Raw genomic sequence first — 27,655 nt, 5'->3', positions numbered from 1 at the left:
ATTTTCAGAAGTTTGTATGGCTAATTAACTTCAACTTGAAATGACGAATATGTTATATACGCCTTATACACTTTAAAACTTGTTAATAGTAAATAGATTTTTTTTCTCATATTATTACATAACTGGCTAAATTTTAAGATCGTTATAAAGCTCGCCATTTTATTGTAGACGACTAACTCAGTATTTATTAAAAGAACACATGTATCGATCACGTTCTGTGGGATATACAAGATTTTTGATTTTGCTCTCCATAAGATAATCGGAAATACGCACGATTGTTTCGATCTTGATGTAAACATGTGCATATAAGAACATTTAATCAGAATAGTTATAATGACAACTAGAATGCTGTCTAACAGATTATAAAATTACGATTTGGCAGCACAAAAATATCCCAACCAGGTTTAATATGAGGCTTGTTTTTAGTCAGAAGCAATTTAAGGCTTGTATATTGATAATTATTTTCATAATAATTCTTAATGTTTTGTATTAATATTAAAATATTATGAGAAAAAATGTATATTTTGTACAAGACATTTAAGCAGTCCAAAAATAGCCTTGCGACATATTTCAGATATATGTATATTCTTGAATTCTCTAACTACTTTCACTATATTTTGCAATACGTAAGTCGATGGAAAATATAAATGAAACGAGTTTGTCTAAACAAACATAATATAAGCAAGGCTCAACTAAATATTATCAAATTACGTCCAAAATCTGATTCTGGTGAATCCCCGTTTTCTTTTTTTTAAACAAGGAAGTTTACATTAAGTATTTAGTTAATTTATTAGGTTTTTAACATTTAAGGTCGATGATTCTTTCAATATGTAAGTATATTGTATATTTGACAGTGTTGGATATGTATAAATAATTGTAAAAAAACGTCATCATTGTCTCATTGACACTCATATCACATCTTCTTTTATCTATCATCTTTCATATCAATTTCAGTATATTATTATACGTTTATTATTTTAAACCATTTGATTTGTCATAATTAATTTTTTTGTTTTGTCTTTGGAGTGATATACACTTTCACTATCATAGTATAAAGTGTGATTTTAATTAGAGACAGCAATTAATATAATATTCAAATATTATATTCCTCTCTGTTTACACGTACGTTTTGAACCCTTTTATATCATTTTAACAAATATAAAAAAATATGATCACAAAAACGTGTTTAGAAGTTGATGTTCTTAATTTTTTTCATATTTGTTAAACAAATAGCATATAAATCTGAAATTCAAAATGTGTTATCTTGTAGTCATCTTTTTTGTCAAACGCAAGTATGTATGTAGCTGCTATGTGCGTATCTCTGTGAACTACACATTTTTAACAGATTCTATGAATTAATATTCATTATGAGACCGACATCGTGATCGAAATTAAAAAAATGTCGAAATTATGTTGGTATTTGCTTAACTCTATTTACCGATTCGATACATTTATTTTTCTCTTGAAATTATTTGAAAGCGTCCAAAAATTAGTGTGCCAAAACCAGAACATTTATATTCTAAGTTCCTTTTTAATTATTATTTCAACGTCGTTAAATATGTGTTTTTTTTAAGAACCAGTAACAATAAAAAAAATATTCAAACTGTTTCTGCAACAAAACTTCTATGTAAAGCTTGCTATGTAAAGCTTGATTTGCAATTTCTATGTAAATTGACATGTTTTGTCTCCGGCAATTGTACAATTCAAATGATGTCTTTTTTCTAAAGAAAGCATATTTGAAAGCTTCTTTTTAAATTGTCTCCGAAAGGATAATCCTCAGCGTTACTTTATTTCGGAATTCAAACACTATATAAAGTATTGAACGACATAAATATTCATATATACATGTATATAGAGTTACACATATTTAGTCAGAAAGACTTAAGTTTAATTCAAACTCTTAGCAGAAGGCAGTTCTTTAAACATTTCTTTCGTTTCCACATCAAAATCCAAATGGCAAAAACCATAAGACAAATATTGTAGACATCTTAAATAATCTTATCTATAATACCGGCACGCACTTTGTGTGATTAAAAAGACAGCGCACTATTTTCGTGAACAGATTAACATATACATGATATATCAAGTTGCAATAAATTCTGATAGAAATGTTAACCGAATGAAAATGCAAGAGTAATACATCGTAAGTAAACAGTCAATTCGACAAATACGGTTAGGACATATAAATAACGCCATAGAAAAAATGAAAATGAAAAAAAAAATGAAATTAATATCTTCCTTGATGATGTCTCATTTCATTTCTTTTTAAATATCTTTCAAATGCTTTTGATAATGTATAAACTTACACATATATAAGTATGCCTGTGATGTAAATTTTCAGTATCCTATACGTTGAATCTATATTATTATTATATATGTATTAAATTTCCTTTAATGACCACTCAGGAGGAAAACTTTGTGATATAGATATGCATGTTTACATTCAATGGGACATCTTAAAAGAATGTGCGCATAAATTACATAGTACACAATGTTTTATTCATATACTACTACTATTGTCATATCGTTTTTTAACTTTCAAAATGTGTGGTATAATTGATTATTGTTTGTATTTGCTTTATTCCTTTTATTAAATAAATATGAATAATTCTTATATGACATTCTCCAAACGCTTAGAGTATACACCCGTGGTAAAATTTGAATATATTGTTTGTGCCGTTCCGATCACACTCACACATCTTTTGCATTTTTATAAATGAACTACTGGACGTCATTAAACGATGACGTAAGAGACAGGGATGGGTTTATTGTAATCTGTAATCGTTATCGATTGTGATTGATTAAATTTTATCCAGTTATCCACAGTAATTTGTATTCGAAGGCATTTTTGATTACATGTAATTGTAATTTAATCGATTACAGCAAAGGTTATGATGTAATCAGCGATTACATTTCGAATACTATAGTCAAATAGTTTCATGAAATATAACCTTTTTTTTAATGAAAATATGTATGTATTCATCACTTTGTTGAACAGATAAAATAGAATGTATAAAGTGACTAAAGAGTGTATCAACTGTCTTTAATTTAATTTCTATCTATTGTCTAATGCTGCATTATGATCAACTAGCTCGCCTACCCAATTTTACTTTATCGCTAGCTTTTGAAACAAATGGATTTATGTGCTTTTCGATAATTCATTGTCTTTTATATATAGAATATGAATATAGATTGAAGTAAGAAAATATATCTAAAATAAGACAAAATGCCATAAGTTAAGTTCTGTTCTACATTAAAGTACACAAATATAGTAAGCTTATGTGTATTAAAATTCATTAAAGCATAATGTTTCATACGAGTTCTATACAGCATTTAAGTAGTAAGTTCATTTTTAATAAAATTCCTTAAAACACAATTTTCTTTAAGAGTTTGAATTTAAGCTTAGATTAGACAAACAGTTGATTCCATATAAAGATATGATATATATAAAAATTAAGAAAGTACACAAAATTATTTTGACATTGAACTAATGGCTTTCCATTCAACTTTTTTTCAGATACAGATACATGTATCCCGTTTTGACACTATAAATATATATTGTTTATAATTTGATTAAAGAATACAAAATTATGAGCAAACTTCTTGTCTTCAATAATCATATGATCAAAGTCTTCTAATCAATCAGATACATACTTTGTTTTCATTTCAATTATGTCAAATTGATAAATGAGATTTACATTATGTTGCCCAAGGTTATATATTGTACTACATTGGCAGTTTTATTATCTGTAAATAGGGTGGTTATCCAAACAAAAGGATAAATTCAATATAATTAAAAAAAATATCTTTTGAATTAGCTGAACAATTTTTTTTTCCAAAGACAACATCCAACATTGTGAATGCCTTTGTTAAAATAAACCTTTGTAAATGAACAAAAACAATAAAAGCTAAGATACTTAAGTCAGTACGAAAGCATTTTTTATACAAACAAGTGATTGATGCAATGCAAGTTCATCTCTCATTCATGTTGAAAGTCAAAATGTCAAGATTTCTTGAATATTTCTGATCCCCAGTAAGAGATTCCATCTACAAAACAACTGTCAACTTATATTTTGGAAAAAATGCTTTAAATGCTGTATTTTGTAAAGTTCTAGATTTCCACTATACAAGCGTTGAGCAACATAATAGTGTTTAAACTTACTTTATTAATTCAAAAAAGGAAATTTTAAGCAAGTAATTGACAGTATTCGAAAACAAATGTAATTACATTTGATAAAGTAATCGATTGCAATTAATTGATTACACAAACATCCTTCATGTAATCGATTATTACATTTGTCAGTAATCGTGCCCATCCCTGAAAAGAGTATACGGGTTTTACAGGAAAATACACGATGGTAAAACCGAAAACTATCACAAGGAAATGTAAACAAACAATTTTTAGATATGATATAAGTCATGTTCTTTACATATTAGTAAAATTGTCATTTAAATTAATCCAGACATATATACACTCGTTATTGTAAATAGTTAAAGCATGTCACTCAGTCCGTTTTACGCTGCTGTAAAATAAGGTTTATTTACGGGAACGGCAAATGTTTGCCTTCACATAGAACACATAAATCCAAAGAATTCTCGTATTTATCCTAATAGAAAAGAAATTGTCCATGGAGGTTTTAATTCATAATTTTTCAATGTTGTGTTTTGTGTATTATTTTGTGTGTATTTGTAGTTTTATATTGTAGTCATGTCGTTGTTAGATTTTTTTCTATCTATGAGTTTGTATGTCCCTCGTCGACGACTAAATGGTGTTCATTTATCAGAGAGAGGCGAAAGATATCAACGGGACATACAAATCCATCAGTCGAAAATATTTTGACAACGACATGGGTAAAGAAAAAAAGACAAACAGACAAACAAAAGTATCCTACACTGCATACAAATTTCTAAGCTAAGCCAAACGTCAAATTCTTCTTTCATATCAGTGGTGTTAAACATTTTAATGCTTTTCCAAATCATGTTAAATGTATGCATATGAATTAAAGAAAATAAAAATGTCAGATACAGGGATTATATTTCATTACGTATCATATAAAAAAGAAGATGTGGTATAATTGCCAGTGAGACAACTATCTACAAAAGACCAAAATGAAACAGACATTATCATGTAAGTTAAAATTCATGTGTAAAATTGAACAACACTAATCTATCCCAGCGAATTACAGATAAAGAATACTACAGATACAAAAAAGTCTGCCTCATATATTGACTTACATTAAGAAATTGACAATGAGTGTCCGCTGAAAACAAAACTTTACGGCTTCTCAATTGTGAAATTTCCTTTTCTATGTAGCAACATTCAAACAGCGCCTACATATGGAGTACATATCTCCCAATTGATACGATATTCCCGGGTTTGTATTTCCTATCATGATTTCCTTGAAAGAGGATTGCTACTCACAAGGAAGCTATTAAACTTAGAGTTCCCAATGGTGAAGTTGAAATCATTCCTACTTAAAATTTACGGACGTCATCATGAATTAGTTGATCGTTATAAAATAAACGTTTCACAGATGATATAGTATATGTACCTTATGTTGTTACTACAATAACCTTCCCTTTTTACGAATATGACCTACCGAATTAGACTATTTACCGGATTTGTAAAAACATGAGCAATACGACGGGTGCAATATGTGGAGCAGGATCTGCTTACCCTTCCAGCGCACCTTATATCACCCTTAATTTTTTTTGAGGTCCGTGTTGCCTAGTCTTTGTTTTTCTATGCTTTGTCTTCTGTACCATCATTTGTCTGTTTGTCTTTTTATTTTTAGTCCTTGCGTTGTCATTTTTTGCGTTTATTTTCTGTCTATGAGTGTGACCCTCCCTCTGGTATCTCGTCGCTCTTTTATTTATATTAGTATCAAGAGTATAGGCACCCCTTCAGAAATAAGCTTGTATACTTTCATTGGACATCCGTGGATTAAGGCATTAGATGTATCTCAATTGCATATATAGAATAACTGTGGCTGTCACACAAATGCATCAACGCCACATGTGAATTTCTAAAAGGGATATAGTTCAAGATTAGTATTCTAATTAAGTTATCTGATGATTTTATAACAAATGCAAGAGTATTAGTATATATGTGTTAGTAATTGTGCATTTAACTATGTTGGTCTCTGTTACAATATCAAACTGTGTAAAACAAATGAATAATAAAATATTATCAACACTGTAGACTAGTTACTTGCACTGGAATATTAAAATTGATATGTGGAATTCATTCCTTATCCCCACAACGCTGTTCATATGTACCCGTGTTGCTGATGGACAGGATGATGGTAAGTAGTAATGTTTAAAGTGTATGCTATCTTTATTTTCTTCCAGAATTATAATATATACATAGTAGAATGAGAAAAAAAATGGAATTCATGTAGTTCTATTTAATTCTCTAGTATAGTATAGGTTTACTATGAACTTTCCGATTAGATTTTCCTCTGAGTTCAGTATTTTTGTGATTTTACTTTTTACTAGAACATTACTGTACATATTATAGGCTATTCTAATATGACGTGCTTCTTTCGCTTTGTAAACAACACTGTGATAAAATTCTCGATATATCTATACTTAGCGCAGACTCCGTGGTGTACCTAAAAATGGCTGTTACAATATCTTTACTTTTGTTCAGTAATGTTTAAAATTACCATTTCCGCAAATATTTCGTATGGTTTTATTTGGAACATATAATGACCCATATTTAGTTAATGCTAAACACAAGTGTACAAGTATAAGAGAAGGAGAAATTTCACACGAAAATAATTAATACAGGCATCTAGAGCTGCCCAAGAAATTATTTTGTATAATTAAGTAATTGTGTTATCTTGAACAGATGATTTACGACTGGTTGATGGTTCCCATTCTAGAGAAGGGAGACTTGAAATATTTCATAATGGCATATGGGGCAGTGTCTGTGACGACAGTTTCGATTATCCTGACGCAAGTGTTGCATGTAGACAATTAGGTTTTCGGTATGGAACATATTGATAATCAAAAAAGAGCGTTCTTAACTATATTCAATGAGTTAATGAAATTGATATCCATTCAACAAAATTATATAAAGACAAATGTTTCATACGAACAAACATATAACACTGCAACTCAGTGTTGTCCGACATTTCATGTACATTTGTGTAATATAATTTAGCATTATAAGCGGCTTTCTGAAAAACACAATATTTTGAGATTGATAATTAATACCCCTTTGATATGTTTCTGATTTGAATTAACAAGAAATTTAATCACATCATAAACTTTCTAAATTGAATACATATCTGCAGAAGTATACGTTCAATTAAATCTTTAAGATACATTTTATTTCTAACGCTGTTACATAAATGAAAAAAAAAACACATATTGAAAATAACATGTATACTGTATCTTTTATGTAATATTTGTTCTTCATTTTCGGTTTCTTTTCGACTAAAGCTTGTCATTTTTTAAGTAGGAATAATTTTTACGAGAACGCAACATATAACGTGGCTGGATTGGGAGTAGTTGACCGTTATCGAATAAATAGTCACACAATATAAAACTAAAAACACACAAAACAGGATTTGTGTTAGGACATTTGTGCAGAAGGCATTCATCAGATCAAAGTGAGATATCGTTCAATACACTTGATATACAATTTCCTGTTAACAGGTGTTTATCAGAAGTACAGACTTATACTCAAGGGGGATACACTTCACAAATATGGATGGACGATGTGGGTTGTAATGGTTTAGAAACGTCGTTAAAGAAATGTTCGCATAAAGGATGGGGAAGTCATAACTGTGGTACAGGTGAAAATGTAGGAATTCGATGCTTTGGTGGATGCGAAGGTGATTTAGAATAGTAACTTCTTATAAACTTCGTACTTAAGAATCACTGAAAGTTTTACAGAATTGAAGTGTAACATCTGCTTTTTTGATAACTTTGCAGCACGGTTATTTTTTTCTATACAAAAAACCTTTAGATAATAAAATCAAAACATTTACGGATTAAATAAAAGACCACACTATTATTTATCAAGTTATTTTATAGATTTATTTGGTATTTTAGCTTGTACCTTTTTTCACAAAAGCACATGTATGTGTTACGTTTTACTTTGTGGTTAATGACAGGACAAAACACCACAATAACAATATAACTTAGATATCTATGAGTTTCAATGACTGGGAAGAGTAATAATTCGCATTTAAAAACAATTAAAATTACAAATACGCATATCTTATGAATTTATTTGCATTCACGGCTGTGAGTTCACTTTGCAGAGTGTTAACTATGAATGTATGCCGAGTCATCATTTTAAAGGCCCGGATGTTCTTAATCTTCATGAAATATAAGAAAACTTTTGTTTTTGTTTATATTGCATTAACGTCTCTCAAACAAACATTTTAAGTGTGTAGGTAGCACTTCTGAAAATATTTGCAAAGCACCTTTTTTTGTAGGAACTCTCTTTGCGGCTAAAACTGTGCAACTTTTACTTTTCTTTTAACTTTACTATGAAGTTTTGTACACAATTATATCCTGGAATGGAAAGTTTATATCCACTTCTTTTGTATTCAAACGTCACAACATAGGGATAAGCGGCATATTTTCAACATTTGGGTGCCCGGAACTTTTAAGATTTAAAGTTTAAACCTATATTGAAATTTGGTCTACCTTACTTTCACTCAAAATTTAAAAATCGCCGCTACCTTTTGTTTTTAGACTGGTAATATTCCAAATTATTTCTCTATGAGATAAAAGAAATTACCATAAATTGTATTGGAACCAGTCCTAGCTTGTGAAAGTGCAACCTATATTATCTTTTAGGAGATTTGTGGTTAGTTGGAGGAAGTGATAACGGTCGTCTGAATATTTATCATAGTGGTTCGTGGGGAACTATTTGTGACGACAACTTTGGATCAGTAGACGCAATAGTTGTCTGCAAGCAATTAAAAATGCGGTGAGCATTGTTTTATTAAAGGCTAGATTTTTTTCGTACGTTACAAACGACAGACTTTTTTATTCATATACATGTAGAACAAAAATACCTTGTGAAATAGCATAAACTCGAGTAAGGGTATGCGTATCCTGTGTTATTTGCATCACCAATTTTGACCGTCTAGTGAAAAACATCATGACAGCGAATAATGCAACATTTATTTCCCCGAGGGTATCACAAGCCCAGTAGTCAGCATCTTTGTGCTGACATGAATTGTCATTGATATGGTTATATTTATAAATTTACTGCTTACAAAATATTGATTTTTTTTAAATACTAAGCCTTTTCTACCTTAGGCATAGATTACCTTAGCTGTATTTGGCAAAACTTTTAGGAATTTTGGTCCTCAATGCTCTTCAACTTTATTTGACCTTTTTAACTTTTTTAGATTCGAGCGTCACTGATGTCTTTTGTAGAGGAAACGCGCGTCTGGTGTATATATTAAATTTAGTCCTGGTATCTATGATGAGTTTATATACTGACAGGGACCAACAGAAAAAAATGAATTGTATATAAAAATGGAGAGGTGGTATGATTGTCAAAGAGACAGCTGTCCACAATAGACAAAATAACACAGACATTAACAGCTATAGATTACAGTGCTGCCTCTGACAATGAGTCCATACCGCATAGTCAACTATAAAGGCTCATTTACCAAACTCATCATAAAATTTTTGATTTTTTGTATGTAAACAAAGCAGAACAGTAAGGCCGAGCATAAATGATGATCACGAATAAATTCAATTGTTTTAGAACATGGGCTGTAATAACTCATATTGCATTTCTTGGTGTTACTATGGTATCTTATATCAAATATAATTTTTTTTACCATGCAAAGGACTACAAATGTACAACATTACACTGCTGCAGATGGAAATGGAACTATCTGGCTTGATGATGTTGCTTGCAATGGCCAAGAAAATAGACTTGACTACTGCAATCATAAAGGATGGAGTGTGCATAATTGTGGACATAACGAAGACGTTGGTGTAAGATGTTATGGTGGTTACGTTAGTTTAGAAGGTAAACCGTATTTTAAATATAAAAGTAACGGAATTCAATTCAATTAAGAAACAGGAACGATCATTAAACATTTGTTTTACCGTTACAAGCTACAAATGTATAGACAATATACATCATTGATAATTCAAGTTCAAGTATATGTCAGCTGTTATCAAATTGTTTATTTCTATATATGTTAACATTGTTTTTGTATCAGTTCAGTGTGTCTGGTGTTCCCTTGTTTTTTACTTATAATTGATGTGCTCCCTCGGTTCTGATTTGTCCCCTGAAATTGTATTCGCTTAATCGATTGATGACTATTAAAAAGATTTAATATCATATTGCGTTTATTTAGTATAATAATAGGCTTAAAACACCCATGTAACATACATATTTAGTTGGGATATCGATATGGTAGCTGACCGCACGAGTTCAAATGATGAACATGGTTAGAAATTACGGATCCCATTTATCCATTCATCAATGAGAAAACCCACCATCGCAGCTTAACATGTAAAACGAACCAATCAAGAAAACTGACGGCTTAAGTCATTAAAAAAACAATAAATGAAAATCAAACATGCGTGATTTTTTCAATGTGTTGAAGACACATTGGTGGCATTGTGATGCTTTCTGCTATTTGAACGACTTGTCCTCTTTTTGTTGTCACATTTTCCCTTTCCATTCTCAATTTAATGATATACACCAATTGAATTTACGACAAACCCAATTAGCCTGTTACACAAGCCAAGTCTCGTTTGGGGAGATAAATATTATTGGGAATGTTACCAGTATCAAAACACATAGTATTGGCGAAACGTGACTATTGAGAAAGACTCGTGAATATACCTGTAGGAGTAGCACATAATTTTAACCTAAGTCATGTTAGTGCTAGGCATATAGATGTTAAAAAATATGCTGTACAGTCCTATGTTTTGATATTTGAATAAAACAGTGTGCATTTTAACTTTCTATTCTATATATATTTAACGAAATTTCATAGTAAAAGTGGCACAGCTTTTACCTCAAAGGAATTTTCTTTGGGACATTGCATTTTTTTTTATATTTGAACAAGTGTCAACTTTTACTAAAATTTAAGATTGTCATTAAAACATTACCTTGTGGCATTTTCTATTAATATCTTAATGTAAGCTTAAGTACTCAATTTCACACTAAATACCAATTAATATTAAACTAGAATACAGAAAAAGTTTTTCTTTTGCTTTTGTTGATACAGGTGATCTACGATTACTTGGAGGAAATAATCCAGAAGAAGGACGCCTCGAGATTTACCACAATTATCAATGGGGAACAATATGTGATGACGGTTTCGGAACTACAGATGCTGTTGTAGCTTGTCGACAACTTGGTTACAGGTAAACAAGCAAAATATACCCCGTTCCCATGAAGGCGGTTATATTGTATTCGTCTATCAGTCCATCGTTTTTGTTCCACTGAGTCAGTATGACACATACAATTATTACTGCATCTGTAGCTTAAACTAAAAATTACGATTTCCTGATATTTTGAATCGAGCTTTATGAGACTATATTGTACTTTGTACTTTTCGTATTAACACTAACACAAAGATTTGTAATGGTCATTTCTAACCTTTTCGTCACACAAAGGCTTTCTTAATTTGGAAATCTATGTTGATTTTGATGTTTTGTGATAAGTTTCATTTAAACCGGATATCATGTCATGATACATGTTTGGTACAGGTTATGTTTTTTTATTACTTAAATAGTTAGGAAACAGTTATTATTTTATTTAACAAGAAAAAGCAAACTAACAAATGTTTATTCGTCATGTTCATGGGCTCAGCTATGAAAAATAAATTACAAAATTACTGAACTCCGAGGGAAAAAAAAGAACGTCCCTAATCAAAAGGCAAAATCAAAAGCTCAAGCACATCAAAAGAAGGGATAACAACTGTCATATTCCTGACTTGGTACCGGTATTTTCTGATGTAGTACCTAGTGTTATAGCTAGCTTTTTTCACACAAGTTTTTGAACAAATAATTGAAGTTTTTTATTTCAAATTAGGACATCAACTCCAACAGTGTACACATCTGGTGGTGGAGCAGATCCTGTATGGTTAGATGACATGGCATGCAATGGTACCGAAAGGAGAATTGCTAATTGTATGCATCCAGGTTGGGGAGTCGAAAATTGTGGCCATAGCGAAGATGTTGGTGTAAGATGTACAGGGGAGTATGGTGGTAAATAGAAATATAGTATTATAAAATACTATTATGTGTATCCGTTGTATGACAGTACAATATGACACGACTATCCAAATATAAACCGTGTGACTAGCATATCATGATTATATTGTGATGTTGTACTATCGTTAACTGATTGGATGTGTATTTTGATATATTTCGATTACATGTTGTCTGGCGTATTAAATTATAATCCTGGTACCTTTAATAATTATTTAAACCACTGGGTCGATACGACTGCTGGTATACGTTTCGTCCCCGAGGGTATCACCAGCCAAGCAGTCAGCACTTCGGTGTTGACATGACTATAAATAACATGGTATTTTTTTATAATTTTCCGTTACAAAACTTTGAATATTTCGAAAAACTAAGGATTTTCTTATCCCAGGAATGGATTACCTTAGCCGTATTTGGCACAACCATTTTTGGTAATTTAATTATAATCCTGGTGCACTAATGTATTATGCATTTATGAATGTATCTGTCCTTCTTTGTGATTGTGTTTAATTGTACTTGATTCCAGTCTTGTAATTTTGGCATTTTTAACATTGACATATAAGTTGGATGTTTGGCTAGTCAAAATTTATATGTGTATTGGTGTTGATGTTTAAGCAAATTTTTAATTTCCTATTGTTTTCCTATAATGGTAAATATGTTACTCTGGTTTTTTTTTGTTATACACCTCTGTTGCTTTAATTTAAAATTACTAAATAAGACAGAAATTGTCACGAGAATTATTCTAGAACAATCTCTATAAATACTAAGAGCAGATTATGACAGAAGCTATCCGTAAGGGTTGTTAACCGTTATAGCATAACAAGACTATTTCGGATCTAACATATGATTGATATTATGGCTTTAACTTTAGACATAATGCTAACATGTCCAGATGTCTATCGTTGAATTTATATTATCAGTTCTATATTTAGAAAAGTTTAGAAAATGTGTTAGAACTTTCATATAAGTATTTGAAATTGACAACGGAAATGAGGAATGTGTCAAAGAAACAACAACCCAACAAAAAAAAACTGAACACAGTCGAAGTCCATCAATGGATCTTCAATACAGCAGACAATCCCGCGCCGGAGGCGTGCTTCAGCGAACCCCCAGACAAAAGGTGTACTAGTTCAGTGATAATGAACGAGATACTAAACTTCGAAATATATAAATGCTAAAAATATAAATTATACAAGCATAACAAAGGTCAGAGGCTCCTCATTATGGACTAGGGCAAAATTGTTGCGGAGTTAAGCATGATTTTCCAGATCTCAACCCTCCCCTATATCTCTAGCTAATGTAGAAAAACAAACACATATCAATACGCACAGTTAATATCAGATTAAAAGAAGTCCGAGTCCGATGTCAGAATAGGTAACAAAAGGAACTAAACAAAAGGACACTGATACATACATTAACACAGGACATGAATTAAACAACCATAATTATGTATATATACTTCCTATTGACTTCATAAATGTGCCAAATGTATATTCTGCTATACGGTAAAGTTATATCAAAGCGTCAAAGCGACATGCGTTGAAGATTGACGTTCATATTCTTAATCTTCAAACTTGACAAAGGGGTATTTTCCAACCTCCCATTATGTATACTTATATCGACAATATACTGAACCTCGATAAATATTATTCTTGGTCATCTTGGTTTGTCTCATATTCGAAAATATGTTAACATTTGGCTTATGAAAAAATTTGATAATAATTTGATAACTATACGATGCCTGTTGGCCATTTTGTTTGGTAATACTTATTGAGCAAAACAATTAAAAATGAGTGAAATATTGTGTGTTTTAAGGGAAGGATATTGTTTTTCAGTTAGTCAGATACAAACATTACCTTTGACAACGTCTTCGGTGTATATTTGGGAAATATTAAGAAATTAATATAACCAGATTGAATTGCCATGCGAAATAAAACAAAAAGTTTTAGAATTGAATGTTTATCAAATGTTACAGTAAATGGTAATTGGGGTTATTGGTCCGCGTGGTCATCTTGCAATTCAACTTGTGGTTCTGGTACAAGACATAGAACAAGACGATGCAACACCCCTTTTCCAGCATTTGGTGGATCATCGTGTACTGGGGACTCAGGGCAATCCCAAACGTGTTCTGGAAGTTCTTGTCCAGGTTTGTTTATATTATATTTATATTTTATCAACTTTCCATATTGGAGAATGATGAATATATAGTAAAAACGTATTCAGCGTAAACTGTTTTTTGTGAGAAGCTACATACACATGTGCATGTTCGTTTATTATGAATGTCTAGATGTTAAAAACGATGCAATATATGATGTTGAATACCTAGGTATAAGATGATTACATGCATTTGTCGTTCGGAATATATCTTGATTAACAGATTTACACAAGAGTTCAGTTTAGAAATGCAAGCTTCGACGGTAATAGTTTACAGCAAGAAATACCATCTTGTTTGAATATATTGTTTTAGATTGGGAGTCTCTGTTTTATTTTGTATTCCAGCTATGGAGCAGTAAATAACCACTTCCCTGCCAAAACTCAGCACTACAGATGAACTAACTGAAAGCCAGATTTAGCTTAAAAATGTATTTACACGAATGACATGATAAGCCATAAATACATTGTAATATAAATACATGAAGATATTTATATGCGAATGATAACATGATATCACAACAGTTTTAATGTCGGGTACACTTAAATATCACTTATTTATTGGTCAGATCTTTTTTCTCGAAATACTGTGCTTACTGTATTTTACATTTTTACTTATGTAAGTTAATGGAAATTGGGGATCATGGTCGGACTGGACAATCTGTAGTTCTAGTTGTGATTCTGGCCATCAATCGAGATCCCGTCTCTGTAATGAACCGGCACCATCATCAAATGGGGCATACTGTAATGGAAATTCGTTCGAAGTACTAAACTGCAGCATTGCAAGGTGTACAGGTACGTCAGTCTCTTGTATAAGAATCTTTTGATCTGCAATTAATAAAATATTCTTAACATTTGCTGTCAACATATTTAAGATAAAAAAAAATCAATACATTGATAGCAAAATAGATAGCTTACTTTGCTGGTTCTCGTTTTTGTTGTTGTTGTTGTTGTTTGTTTTTCTTTTTTGTAAACTTATCATGAAAACAGGCAAATAATTTTTCATTATATGAATTCTATACAAAAAAATTTTTAAAAGGGAGATATTTTTTTACTTCCGGTTTGAAATTTTGCCTTTCCGGTATTGTTTGATAGTTTACTTGACACTGATTCTAATAATGTATAGTTCTTTATACTTTTACATTAATTGAGTACAAACAATAGCTACTTCCGGTTTACAAAAGGTCACTTCAGGTGGGCTTTTTAAGGTCAAATGGCGTGCAACGTAGTGTAAAATGTCCGATGCCTTTATCATGTATATATATATGATAAAAAAGTAAAGGTCTACATATAGAATGTCGAACCAATTTTTGACCTTGACCCTAATTTCAAAGTCACGAAACAAGGACCTCAAATCAAAAGACGTAGATCTCAATTATATGATGAATGAGTTATATCGCCATGCGTGTAATTTAAAATACAATAGGGGAGAAAACTCTCATTTAATGTCTCCTTACCCTTTCAACTCAAATTTACGTATTATGACATGTCGCAACTAACAATTCTGTAAAAATATTTTGTTGATATCTTACAAGAATTCTGAAATTAATGATAACTGGCAAAAATCAAAATTTTTAACATGACCTTCACCTTTGACCTTGACCGCATTATTATGGACCAAGAACCTCAAATCAAATGACCCTAGGCCTCTATCACTTGTGGTTTTTCTAGTTACAAATACATTTCACTTATATCAAATGCAAAAGGGGAAATAACTCTCATATGGAGTCTTTGTAAAGCTTCGGTCAAAATAAAAACGTAAAATTCTGAGGATATGTCGAGCAATTTGGAAAAATGTATTCGTCGCTTTCTTTTACGGTTGCGGAGTTCTCATCCAAGAAAAACAGTGTTTGGGGAGATAACTCTTACAAAGAAAAGTATTTTGTTAAACAGGGTCAGTTTCAAAAGCGTATAGACTGTATGATATCATACACCATAAAACTAAGCGACATCTTTTGAAACAAAAATACAGCGCAAGTAAACAAATTAGGCGGAAGAAAAAAAATATCAGAAGAAAATCAATAGATCTTTCCACGGAAAGGTGGAAATACCTAATTACTCTTTTTTTCCCTTAAAGTTAACGGAAACTGGGGATCATGGTCAGACTGGACAGTATGCAGTTCTAGTTGTGATTATGGGCATCAAACGAGATCCCGCATGTGTAATAATCCGGCATCATCATCAAATGGCGTATATTGTAATGGAAAACCGTTCGAAGTACTAAACTGCAACCTTACAAAGTGAACAGGTATGTTTGTCTTTTGTGTGTTTAAAATTTTATTGTGGCGAACACTAATTAATCCTTAACCTTTGCTGTCTATATAATCAAGGTACAAGTAATTTTAGCCTTATTTGGCATAATGTTTTGGAATTTTGGATCCTCATAAACTCGCGTCTAGCGTACTAAATTATAATCCTTGTACCTTTTCTGCGATAAATATACATTTGTAGTTGATTAACATTTCAAACCGAGAGGATTTGTAATTGTTTAGTTTCTAACTTCACAAAATGTATGTCTGCGTTCTCTTCAAAATAAATAGTGATTCGAATAAAAACAAAACAGAGACTATATATGAACATGTGTAATTGTATTGTAGCATAACAAGTGACAGAAAACAATGTTTTAAAGAGAAAAAAAAACGAGATACAGATCATACATAGTTAAACACTCATGGCGGAACCATGTTGTACACTACATCAATTGTATTCGTAATTTTTGTAGCTACTATCTAAAGTTAACAAATGGTAACTTTAAAAATACCTTAGAAATCTGCTACGTTCTAAATTTAACAGGTAATTTAGTGTTATTATTAATGACATCTTGTAATAAAGGTTTAAAAAAAGAAGAAGAACATAAAGTGATTTCAGTATGAACAGTTGCTATTGATATCATATACACATTTTTCTAAGTTTGCTTTTTCAAAGTCTCGAGTCTGTAACTGAACGGTTGTCTTGTATTGCTGTTTTTCATACTTGTTTTTCAATGATTGTTTTGTATTGTGGCGTTGCACCACTGTCGCAAGTTTGGTCGAGGATTTAGCGAAACCAACCTAGTTAAAACCCACTGCATTTTAACGCACCTGTCCTATGTCAGACGCCTTCTACATTAAAACTTATAAATAGCGTAAGCAATATCAATATCGCATATGCTGTTAACAATTACTCCTCTGACACAGATATCTCACTTTTTTATTTCATCTTTAAAGTTGATGGGAGTTGGGGAAGCTGGAGTATGTGGTCAGAATGCAATGCAACTTGTGGTGGTGGCGTACAAAAACGTACGCGTTATTGCAACAATCCATATCCGTCTGCTGGTGGATCTGCATGTTCAGGGATAGACGACCAAATACTGATATGCGCAGAGGTAAATTGTCCAGGTGAGTGATTCTTTTCTAAAACAGTATCAGTATATCCATCACAGAGTCGATTTAGTAACAGTCAGTAATCAATTTATATCAATCAGTTCGGATGAATATGTATAGCAGCAAGGCCTTTTTTTAAAGTTTGTACAGATTTCGCATTTGTTTGTTATTTTGTTTCTATTTTTATTTTTTATCCTATTGTATTACTTTAAATAGTCCAAGGACACAGTAATTGTCCTTTGGTTTTCGTTGTCTACGAATATAGTCCTTAGTGTGAGCAGTGTATAATTTTCAATGTTTTTTATACATTTTCCCAATTAATTTCTTGATACTTAATGCATTAAATGTTAAGTTGGGGGATGAAATTGCATGTTAAAAAAAAATGAGTGTTGAATCTTTATGCTGTGTAGTGATTTGGTCCAGTTGAAAATGGTCACATTTTAGTACGTCTGAAGCTGTCAAACTGAATTTTAGATTCCTTATCACAGAATTGTCAATATTTTGAGTTAGAGCTGGTAGAAGTTTCTATAACTTTGATATTATTTGTTCCATTAGTAGTACACTACACTGTAAAAATCTTTTTTAGAAAGACTAGGTGCTGTTTTTTATTTGAATTTATCGTCTAAAAGAAATGCAATATGAAATAGCTTTGTTCTCGGACCAAATAAACAGATCTTACAGTGTAATTACCATTTGTCGATTTGTCACATGTATAAACAAAACACTAATAAAACTTTCATGAATATTCAAGTCTAATCCAAGGAGTGAACATTCCACACGAGACCAGAAATTGACAAATATAGGTCACCATAGGGCCTTCAATATTGAGTAAAACCCATTACGCGTATACAGCGATTGTATTTCATTTGTTGAAACTGTTATGATAAGTCATGAGCATTAAGAATAGTTTATTGAAATAGTTGAATTTACATTCATCTATCTTTTAGTTATTGGAGCCTGGTCAGAATGGGGAGTTTGGAGCTTATGTTCAGTCTCATGTGGTACAGGAAATAGGACAAGGGGAAGACTGTGCGACAACCCTCCTCCCTCTTATGGTGGAGAGTATTGTAATGGCGATACTTTAGATTCGGATTCTTGTAATACCCATGAATGCCCAAGTATGTATATCGTATATATTATGCTAGGTAATATTTTTCTTTTTTTGTCAGACATTATCTTCCATATATAGAGAACGAATTAAAATAAACATTAATATTTGCAACAACTTTGAAACATATGCTATGATTGATGATCTGGAAATAAATCGAGCGTTAGGTCCGGGATTCTTCAATATACATGTTACTAAAAGGAAGAAAAATATGTGTTTTCAACCTGAAATTTGAAATGTTCTAGTACAAGACAAAGAATTTAAAAGAAATAAATCTTCTGATTCAATTTAAAATAAACATGATTAAGATATGTTTCCAACGTAGATACACATTATGTTTATTTCTTTGAAAAAAAAACTATGTGAAATACCATAACGATCAAAGATAACAGATCTCCGAACCTGCAACCGTTGTTTGCTAATTCAACACTCAATTGTTATTATTGTTACCTTTATTTTTTCCTACTTGATGCGACCTTTTTCCGACTTTTTCTCATCTTATATGTTTATTACTTACTTCTTTTAAAGGCTTTTTAAGATACGTGTTATTTGTTTGAAGTTATCAGTTCTACTTTTAAGCAAAATAATACTGTATAAATAATGGGCGTCCATTTCACTTTTCTGTGATCAACTAATTAGGTATGATAAAAAACATAACTTTATAACTTTGAGAGAAATAACAAAAACAAGGACCAGAACGTTATGTGTCATATACATTTAAGATTAAAATGACAAGTTAGCAACCTCAGTTAACTAATAAATTCGAAACTATCAACTGGAAAACGATAGAAATTTAAGAATGCATTTAAAAAAAACTACGTCAGTTTCAGTTCAATAGTTTTATTGATGTATGATATTAAACTACCGTTTTACGGATTCATTTGTGAAGTAAAATCAGTGATCTCAATAGAAATAGTTAATTAGTTACAACATACCAAATATCAAAACATTAATTTACTCACACTGTTGATTCTATAAGGCATCATGTTTAACTTTTTGCAAAGGGTCTACATTTTATAAGAAACTCTTAAGAAACAACACATTGTGTATAAATTGTTCCTATACAATGCAGACTACATATACGAGAACTGGTTTGTAATATAGTTCAACAAAACTTAAACGACACAATCAGTAATGATGGTTTTTTTTTTTCTTTTACTTTGAATTGTTAGTTTTTCGATCATTGACATATACTTATTTCTTGGTTGAATCCATCTATAATAATAATATTCCTTAACCAATATTTAGCTTTGAAGTACTGAGCGAACACTTGCAATTGGAACTAAACTACGTATAGTACCTTCCATATGCTGTTGATGTTGTTATGTGCAGCTGTTGTGATTCAAAATATTCCAAGAAGGCTGATAAATTGTCAGCCTATACAATATGTGTAACTATTTACACCACTGGGTCGATGCCACTGCTGGTGGACGTGTCGTCCCCGAGGGTATCACAAGCCCAGTAGTCAACACTTCGGTGTTGACATGAATATCAATTATTTTCGAAAAACTAAGAATTTTCTTACCCCTGGCATAGATTACCTTAGCCGTACTTGGCAAAACTTTTTGGAATTATGAATCCTCAATGCTCTTTAACTTCGTACTTGTTTGGCTTTATAAATATTTCGATATGAGCGTCACTGATGAGTCTTATGTAGACGAACCTGGCGTCTGGCGTACTAAATTATAATCCTGGTACCTTTGATAACTATTGCAGTGATGCAATATTTGTACATTCTCTGCATTTATGACTTCGTTCAAAGGAATATGTTTGACATATTGTTGGGCTATCTTTTTTGTTGTTGAAACAAATACAACTTTATCATCTTCCGTAATTTCAGTTGATGGTGAATGGAGTGAATGGTCATCTTGGGATATTTGCAGTATGACCTGTAACGGAGGAGTTCAGGATAGAAATCGGAAATGTGATCATCCACCACCATCTAACGGAGGAATGTATTGCAATGGAACAACGATAGAAAGTCGTTCTTGCAACATCGTTAGCTGTGAAAGTATTTCATGTTTAAAACTATTTTTTATAATCCTAAAAAATGCAATAGATATGCTAAAAACAAAAATATATATTTGTGACAACATCAACTATGTATCTTAAACAACCATTCAATTGTTGATTGCGCATATAAAGAGGAATACTATTATTTTTTAATTACATTCATATATATATAAAATATTTCATTGCTTAAAACATATTAAAAAACTGATTTAATCTGGTAAGATATTACTTGTTTCAATGTGTCGAAAGCGTGCAAAATAAACGCCCCAAATGGTGGATTCAACTTTATAATATTTCCCCTTTTGCATTGTATGTATTTGTATTGTCTCCTTCTAAATTAATGTAAACTGTAATCCGACATATTTCCAATGTCGGACTGATGAATTCATTAACCTTGTATTTTTTTAAACTTACCATATGATATTAAAATAATGATGATTATAATAATATCAAACAACACTTTGTAGTTGACGGACAATGGAGTGCATGGCAAGAATGGCAACCTTGCAATACAACGTGTGGGAGCGGATCCAAACACCGAATCCGGAAATGTGACAATCCTTCGCCGTACTTCGGGGGCTCTGAATGTATGGGACTTGATTTCGACATTCAAACATGCTATCAAGACATATGTCCAGGTAAACTTAGTTATTGGTCTATAACATCATTTTATGTTCATATGCAGATTTCTAGCCACAGGTTATTTTGCTTTTCTTTCTCTGGCAAAAGATTTCTTCGTCTTATGTTTTACCTCACTTTATATATTAACTTTAAATAGTTTAATGTTGTACAGTCACATGTCTGTTGATTGTGCTGGTGTTTTATCATAGCTATAATCATATAGGAGTGAAAGTTGGCGCTATGTAAGTTGCTTCTAAATAAATGATTTGTATGATAAAAAAAGGCAACAGTAGTATACCGCTGTTCAAACTCATAAATCCATGGACAAAAAACAAAATCGGGGTAACAAACTAAAACTGAGGGAAACGCATAAATATAAGAGGAGAACAACGACACAGCACTACAATGTAACTAACACACACAGAAACGGACCAAGCATCAGACAAAATCCCACGAGAATAACAAATATAACATCAAAACCAAATACATGAATTTGGGATAGACAAGTACCGTGACACGTCTTATCGCAATGTCAATTTACACTCAAAAATAAGAGAAAACAAATGTATAATACCTTTCTCTGACTCAGTCTAATCTATCTGTTATTAATTACTGTCCTGTGTATGTTGTTTGGCTTTGTTTTTGCCCTGATTTAAAGCTTTCAAGCAATTATATAATTAATTTATGCTAACTCTCAAATAGTTTTATTCAAGTTTTGAGTGTTTTTTTCAAAATAGTTGCGGCCTCGTTGCTAGTCTTGGCAGTTATCATACTTTAAGTATATGGTTTTCTCTAGGAATTACGTCTTCTGCAATCGATCTTCTTTGATCAATATCAATGAATACTGAAAGTCATGTGAAATTACACCAACATATAAACAACAAATCATTATCTAATTAGTTTGAGAAATATCATCAATGGTTAATTTATAATTAAAATTCATGCAGTATAAAAAGTGCCATTATCTTCTATTTGATGTACACATTTTGTATTATACAGATGCACATCTACAAGTCAAAGTGGAAACATCAAATACGGTCTCATCTGCACTGCTTGGAGGTGTTGCAGTTGTTTGTATTGTCGTTACTGCTGTCATAACATGTATAGCTTTATTTGTATTTCGCAGATTCAGACCTACTAAAGTTGGTAAGTTTATGTTAAATATCACTTGAAAAGGAAATAAACATATACAGATATATGAAAAAACATATATTCAAATATAAAAAAGGAAAATGTTTCAATAAAGTTTGTCAATTAACTTTTGATCAGGAAAAAGCACAGTACAAAAACATTATAATACTGGTCAATAAATGAAACCGTCTTATTGTGTGTCATTAGATGAGTTTCTTTAGTAGGAATTTACGTTCAGATAAAATGCATAGAAAACCAGACATAAGTTAACTTCTTTAAAACGTCAGAACGGGATATGTTCAAAATCATTTCTAACGACGGAGTCATTTTTCTAAATGTTCAAAAAGTTTTTTTTTCAAGTATTCTAAATACTAAATTAAATGTGAATGAAATATATTTTTGGGGAGTTATGGCGAATTTCCCGCTACTTTTGATATATCAGTATTTGATGCGTACCTTATTCCAATTCATTTACAAAATTACAGTTTCTAAAGGTAACTGAGTCAAAAAACGAAATACATTGTATTTCAAATATTTTATAATGAAAGTTACAAAAACAATATTGTGTCAGGATACTGTTATTATTAGCGATGAAACAGTCGAATATATGATCACATGATGGTTTTACCTCTTCGTTTAATGTATGGTGTTTTATTTCTTAGCAAAAAGAAAGAGAAATGGATGGTAAGTTCTTATCGTATTTACTTATAGTATAATTTGTATCTGCAACAATACATATTCGAACTGATTCTTCTGTTTGAATGCATCGTGAATTGTGTTAATGCTTTATGCAATCTAATAAAAGATATCGTTTGCGTTTTACTGATACTTTTAACTTTTCACTATCTTAATTCACGTCAGTTTGTACACTTCACATTCTCAAAATTAGATAAAAAAAATACATACATTGAGGTTATTTTTCATTGTATAAAAGTTCAAATGTTTGAGCCCGAGTCCAGCATTCATAGTTACACGACAACACCATACCGACGTCTTTCATGTCATATCGTTAATCGCCCATACATAATTATCAAAATGTAACATAACCTATCAGTAATTACCATAAATCCTTTTTTTTTTGTGTTTCAGCAACACCGAAAGTCTGGATGAGTTAAGAGTAACTAGCCAACAAAATGATTATGATTGCATCGGAAGGGCTAGTGGTATACAGAGTGGCGTTTATGATACCTGCAGAAATACTAATAGTAATGTCTATGCTAATACACAATTCGCTGCTGACAATATTGAAACAGGTGCTCGTGCTAACCATCCATGCAATGCTGACAATATGGAATCAGGCGCTCATGCTAACAATCCATGCAATGCTGACAATGTGGAGGAACTATACGAGAATCTGAAAATAAGCTGAAGCTGTTAGATACAACTGAATAATTATAAAACTTGTAGTTTTATGCCATTCACACTTATATAGTCATTTTTACACTAATATGGTCATCCATTGGATGTTGGATGTGTATTGATTGATATATTAGTCTCAGATGCATGTTTTTATCAGTTGGTATTGGTATTACAAAACTAGTAGCTGTCTTTAACAGCAACTACTCTCAGATATGTACTTATTGTCTTTTGGTTATGTGTATATTTAAGTACCCTGCTACGTCAATTTTGTGTTGTGTAAGATATATTTCTGCTCTATATTGATCTGATAAGTTAGGCTATTTTCAACTGATTTTATAGTTTGGTCGTATTTTGTACCGTTACACCACTGAACCAGCTTAGGGGTTCGGAGGTGGAGCCCGTCAGATTAATTTAACCCCGCCACATTTTTCTTGTGTCTGTCCAAAGTCAGAAGCCTGTAATTCAGTGTTGTCATTTGTTGCCGTATATCAATTTTTTTTTTCATATCGTTTATCTGTTTGTACAAAAATCAGGCCGTTAGTTGTCTTCTTTGAAATTTACCACTGTTGTTTCGGGGCCTTTTAAATCTGAAAATATATTGAGGGTGTAGTCATTGTTGAAACCCATTCGGTGACCTATATTTGTTAATTAATGTGTATTTGTGTCTCCTGAGGAGAGTTGTCTTGTTTACAACCATACCATATCTATTTATCGTCGCTGGGCTTCTAAAATGTCGTATATGACTTTTTTGGCTAAAAATACTTTTTGACACCAATGGTCTGGGCGGGAGGAAATCTTTGGTATTATAAAATAGCATGCAGTTACACCAATCAAAATGTGTGAAACAAGACATATTACAAAATTACCAATCTCAGTTGTTTGTAAAGTTTGCTTCCAAAATGTTGTATGAAAACTTGAAAATCGTTGTAGAATGGCTTTGGGAAAAAAATAATTGTACATTTCTTTATATCTGTGAAAATAATTTAAGTTCTTGGATAACCCAGAAATGTCAATGATTTTATTTCACTGCTATTTACAAAAATGTTCAAGTTTACATACGACATTTTGGAAGCATGCATTTTGCCAAAATTTTCAAAGCCTGTTTGTGAGATATTTTTTACTTCAAAAATTTGTAATTTACAACATTTTAGAAGCCCAGCGACGTTATGTTTTTCTAGGAGTAACAGTGTTATTATAATCTTGTTATCATCGGCGCCTTGTGTACAACAAGAAGCGCATGATATTTCGGTGTATGATATGCAATATCAAATTACTTCCATTGAGAATTTATTTGCTGGTCCTAATTTCTTGCTCTGATAAATGTATTTTGTATTTCTATTCATGTTTATGTCATTAAACTTCAAACCACACATAAGCATTTAAGGTGTGTTTAACATTAACTTATTAAGTTTGAAAACTAAATAATAGAATAGACAGTATTCATATGTTCATACATAGAAACATGTTGAGCATTTAAAAAGTAAAATAAAAAAAATACTGAACTTAGAGGAAAATCAATTCGGAAAGTCCATAATCACATGGCAAAATCAAATAACAACACGCATCAAAAACGAATGGACAAGAACTGTCATATTCCTGACTTGGTACAGGCATTTTCAAATGTAGAAAATGGTGGATTAAAACTGGTTTTATAGCGCTAACCCTCTCACTTTGATGACAGTCTCATCAAATTCCGTTATATTTACATTGATGCGTTAACTAAACAGAATCAATAAATAAAATAGTCAGAATATGGGTACACCAGTCATCATCGTATAACAATTTTAAAAGGAATAACTTTCTGGACAAAATTAAAGTCATTGCCCGACTGATTTTCTGATCGCTGTGTTGCACATATATTTCTCCACTCGAGATAGTAAGATTTTAATATTTTGCTTGTCGAGCTTTTTGAATAAATTAGAATTTTTATGTGTGGAGTAATATCGTACTAAACGAGTTATAGTGGTGGAATCCGTTTCTTTTATGGTGTGTATCATTCTTTTTCAAAGATTTGCAGGAATATTGGTGCTTTCAATTTTACGTTATCAGGTATGGTCTCCCTTTTCATTAAATCACAATACGAAAATGCATAAGAAACCAAGAAAATTTTACGTGATAAATAAATTTGTACCAATCTTTTGCGGAGAATGAATATTTAACTAGTTAGAAGAAATATTTTCTCACACTGGTCGAGAACTTTGAAACAGCACAAAATCTACAGAAAGACATATTATGCTCTACCATTGACTTTCCTTCCTTTATTTGTAAATAAGGAGATATTGTGGACAAATAGAGTAGTATGTTCTATATTGAAATAATAAATACACGAAATTCTTTGACTTTTTATACGCCGGTCAAAATATTATGTTATACAAATGTCCGGTGTCCTTCCGTCTGTCCGTCTGTCCGGCGTAAACATGTCGCGCCGTGAGAACGACTTATCCAAATTTCATGAAACTTATTATAGTTGTTTCTTATGATGGTCAAATGATCTGTATACTTTTTGGTGAAAATAAGATTAAAACTTTTTGAGTTACGGCACTTTGTAACTAAAACAGGGGGGTGTTTTTTTCACATGTCGCACCGTATATCAAAAACGATTTTTGATTATTGCTTAAGACTTTATTCATTTTTTTGTTTTATTAATCTAAAGATCTGTATACTTTTTGGTTTTGATTCAAAATTTAATTTTAGTGATATTTAGTTATTTTGAAGAAAAAAAAAGAGAGGGGGTTCATATGTCCCTCCGTATCTCAAAAACAATGTATGGTTATTGCTTAAAACTTTCTCAGAAACTATTTATGATTATTGCATAAAACTTTCACACAAGACGACGGGCGTATCATGCGCTCATGGCACAGCTGTTTATTATACATTCATTGTTTCTTCTGGTAGTTTTTTTTTTCTCCATTTGAATAAATGTATTTAAACTATATACAATTTCCTTATATTCAAAAAGCTAACATCGTTGTCAAACACCACGTTTGTTAGATTGTGGTAGAGTACATCCAGTTTTAGTTTGTTTCTTATTTCTGCACTTACGTTTCATGTTTGGGCTGCTATATGTCTGTTTTTGTTTTTTTTTAATTCATTTTCGATAATGGTTATTTTTTGTCTGATGTAACTTACGTTTTTGCATTGCCATGTTTGCATTTCACTCCCCCTTTTTGGGGAATGTGCAAGTCCTTACCAAACAAAAACATGTTACTAATGTAAAAGAAATTCAAAACAAAAACACGGGTAAATTATTTTTTCATTACGGCAGTTGATTTCTTTTGTATGTGTTTTGCAAAACAATATACAGTAAAATATGTATTAAGAGACCACTTAAGGAAGAGCAAAAAATTGGTCTCTAAAGATAGGTGGTCGTTTAATAAAGTTTAAATATGTACGAAATGCACATAGGGATATTCAATTAATAATCTTACTATACAGGTTTTAGCCTGAAACAGGTGGTCTCTTAAGAAGGTTTGACTGTATATAAAGAAAGGATAGACGGAGATCCGTTTCAATAGGGTCATTTTAATTAAAATGTTCATAGAAACACCACAAAAAGAGAATACAAAACAAAACCTAAACATAATTTTTGAATGTTGTATTTGATCTGTAATATGGAATGATATAACTCCGTAGTGCTTCATCTATGACGAACATTAAGCAGGATCTACTTACCCTTCCGAAGCATATATAATAC

The 27,655-nt window shown here is 31.4% G+C and overlaps 1 protein-coding gene across 2 annotated transcripts; it reads left to right on the top strand.

Annotated features, from left to right (window-relative positions):
- The first annotated feature begins 6,208 nt into the window (after positions 1-6,208).
- On the top strand, positions 6,209-26,199 carry LOC143052284 (neurotrypsin-like). 2 transcript variants are annotated; one of them, XM_076225289.1, is made up of 11 exons: positions 6,209-6,305; positions 6,854-6,992; positions 7,666-7,844; positions 8,821-8,953; positions 9,831-10,015; positions 11,232-11,370; positions 12,041-12,216; positions 14,192-14,362; positions 14,992-15,162; positions 16,445-16,615; positions 17,574-17,705. In XM_076225289.1, exons 1-10 carry the CDS (start codon positions 6,236-6,238, stop codon positions 16,609-16,611), a joined length of 1,530 nt encoding a protein of 509 aa, XP_076081404.1. In that variant the 5' UTR covers positions 6,209-6,235; the 3' UTR covers positions 16,612-16,615; positions 17,574-17,705. The 2 variants fall into 2 exon arrangements, with proteins under 2 accessions (XP_076081404.1, XP_076081405.1); XM_076225290.1 differs by lacking the exons at positions 6,209-6,305; positions 6,854-6,992; positions 7,666-7,844; ... (4 more) ...; positions 14,192-14,362; positions 14,992-15,162 and adding exons at positions 18,677-18,847; positions 20,678-20,848; positions 21,318-21,488; ... (1 more) ...; positions 23,265-23,286; positions 23,692-26,199 and having other exon boundaries at positions 16,483-16,615; positions 17,574-17,744.
- Positions 26,200-27,655: the final 1,456 nt, after the last annotated feature.

Source organism: Mytilus galloprovincialis, chromosome 11, assembly GCF_965363235.1.
Source record: "Mytilus galloprovincialis chromosome 11, xbMytGall1.hap1.1, whole genome shotgun sequence".
NCBI lineage: Eukaryota > Metazoa > Mollusca > Bivalvia > Mytilida > Mytilidae > Mytilus > Mytilus galloprovincialis.
Note: the sequence above shows the minus strand (reverse complement) of the source record. Positions and strands in the feature narration are given on the sequence as shown.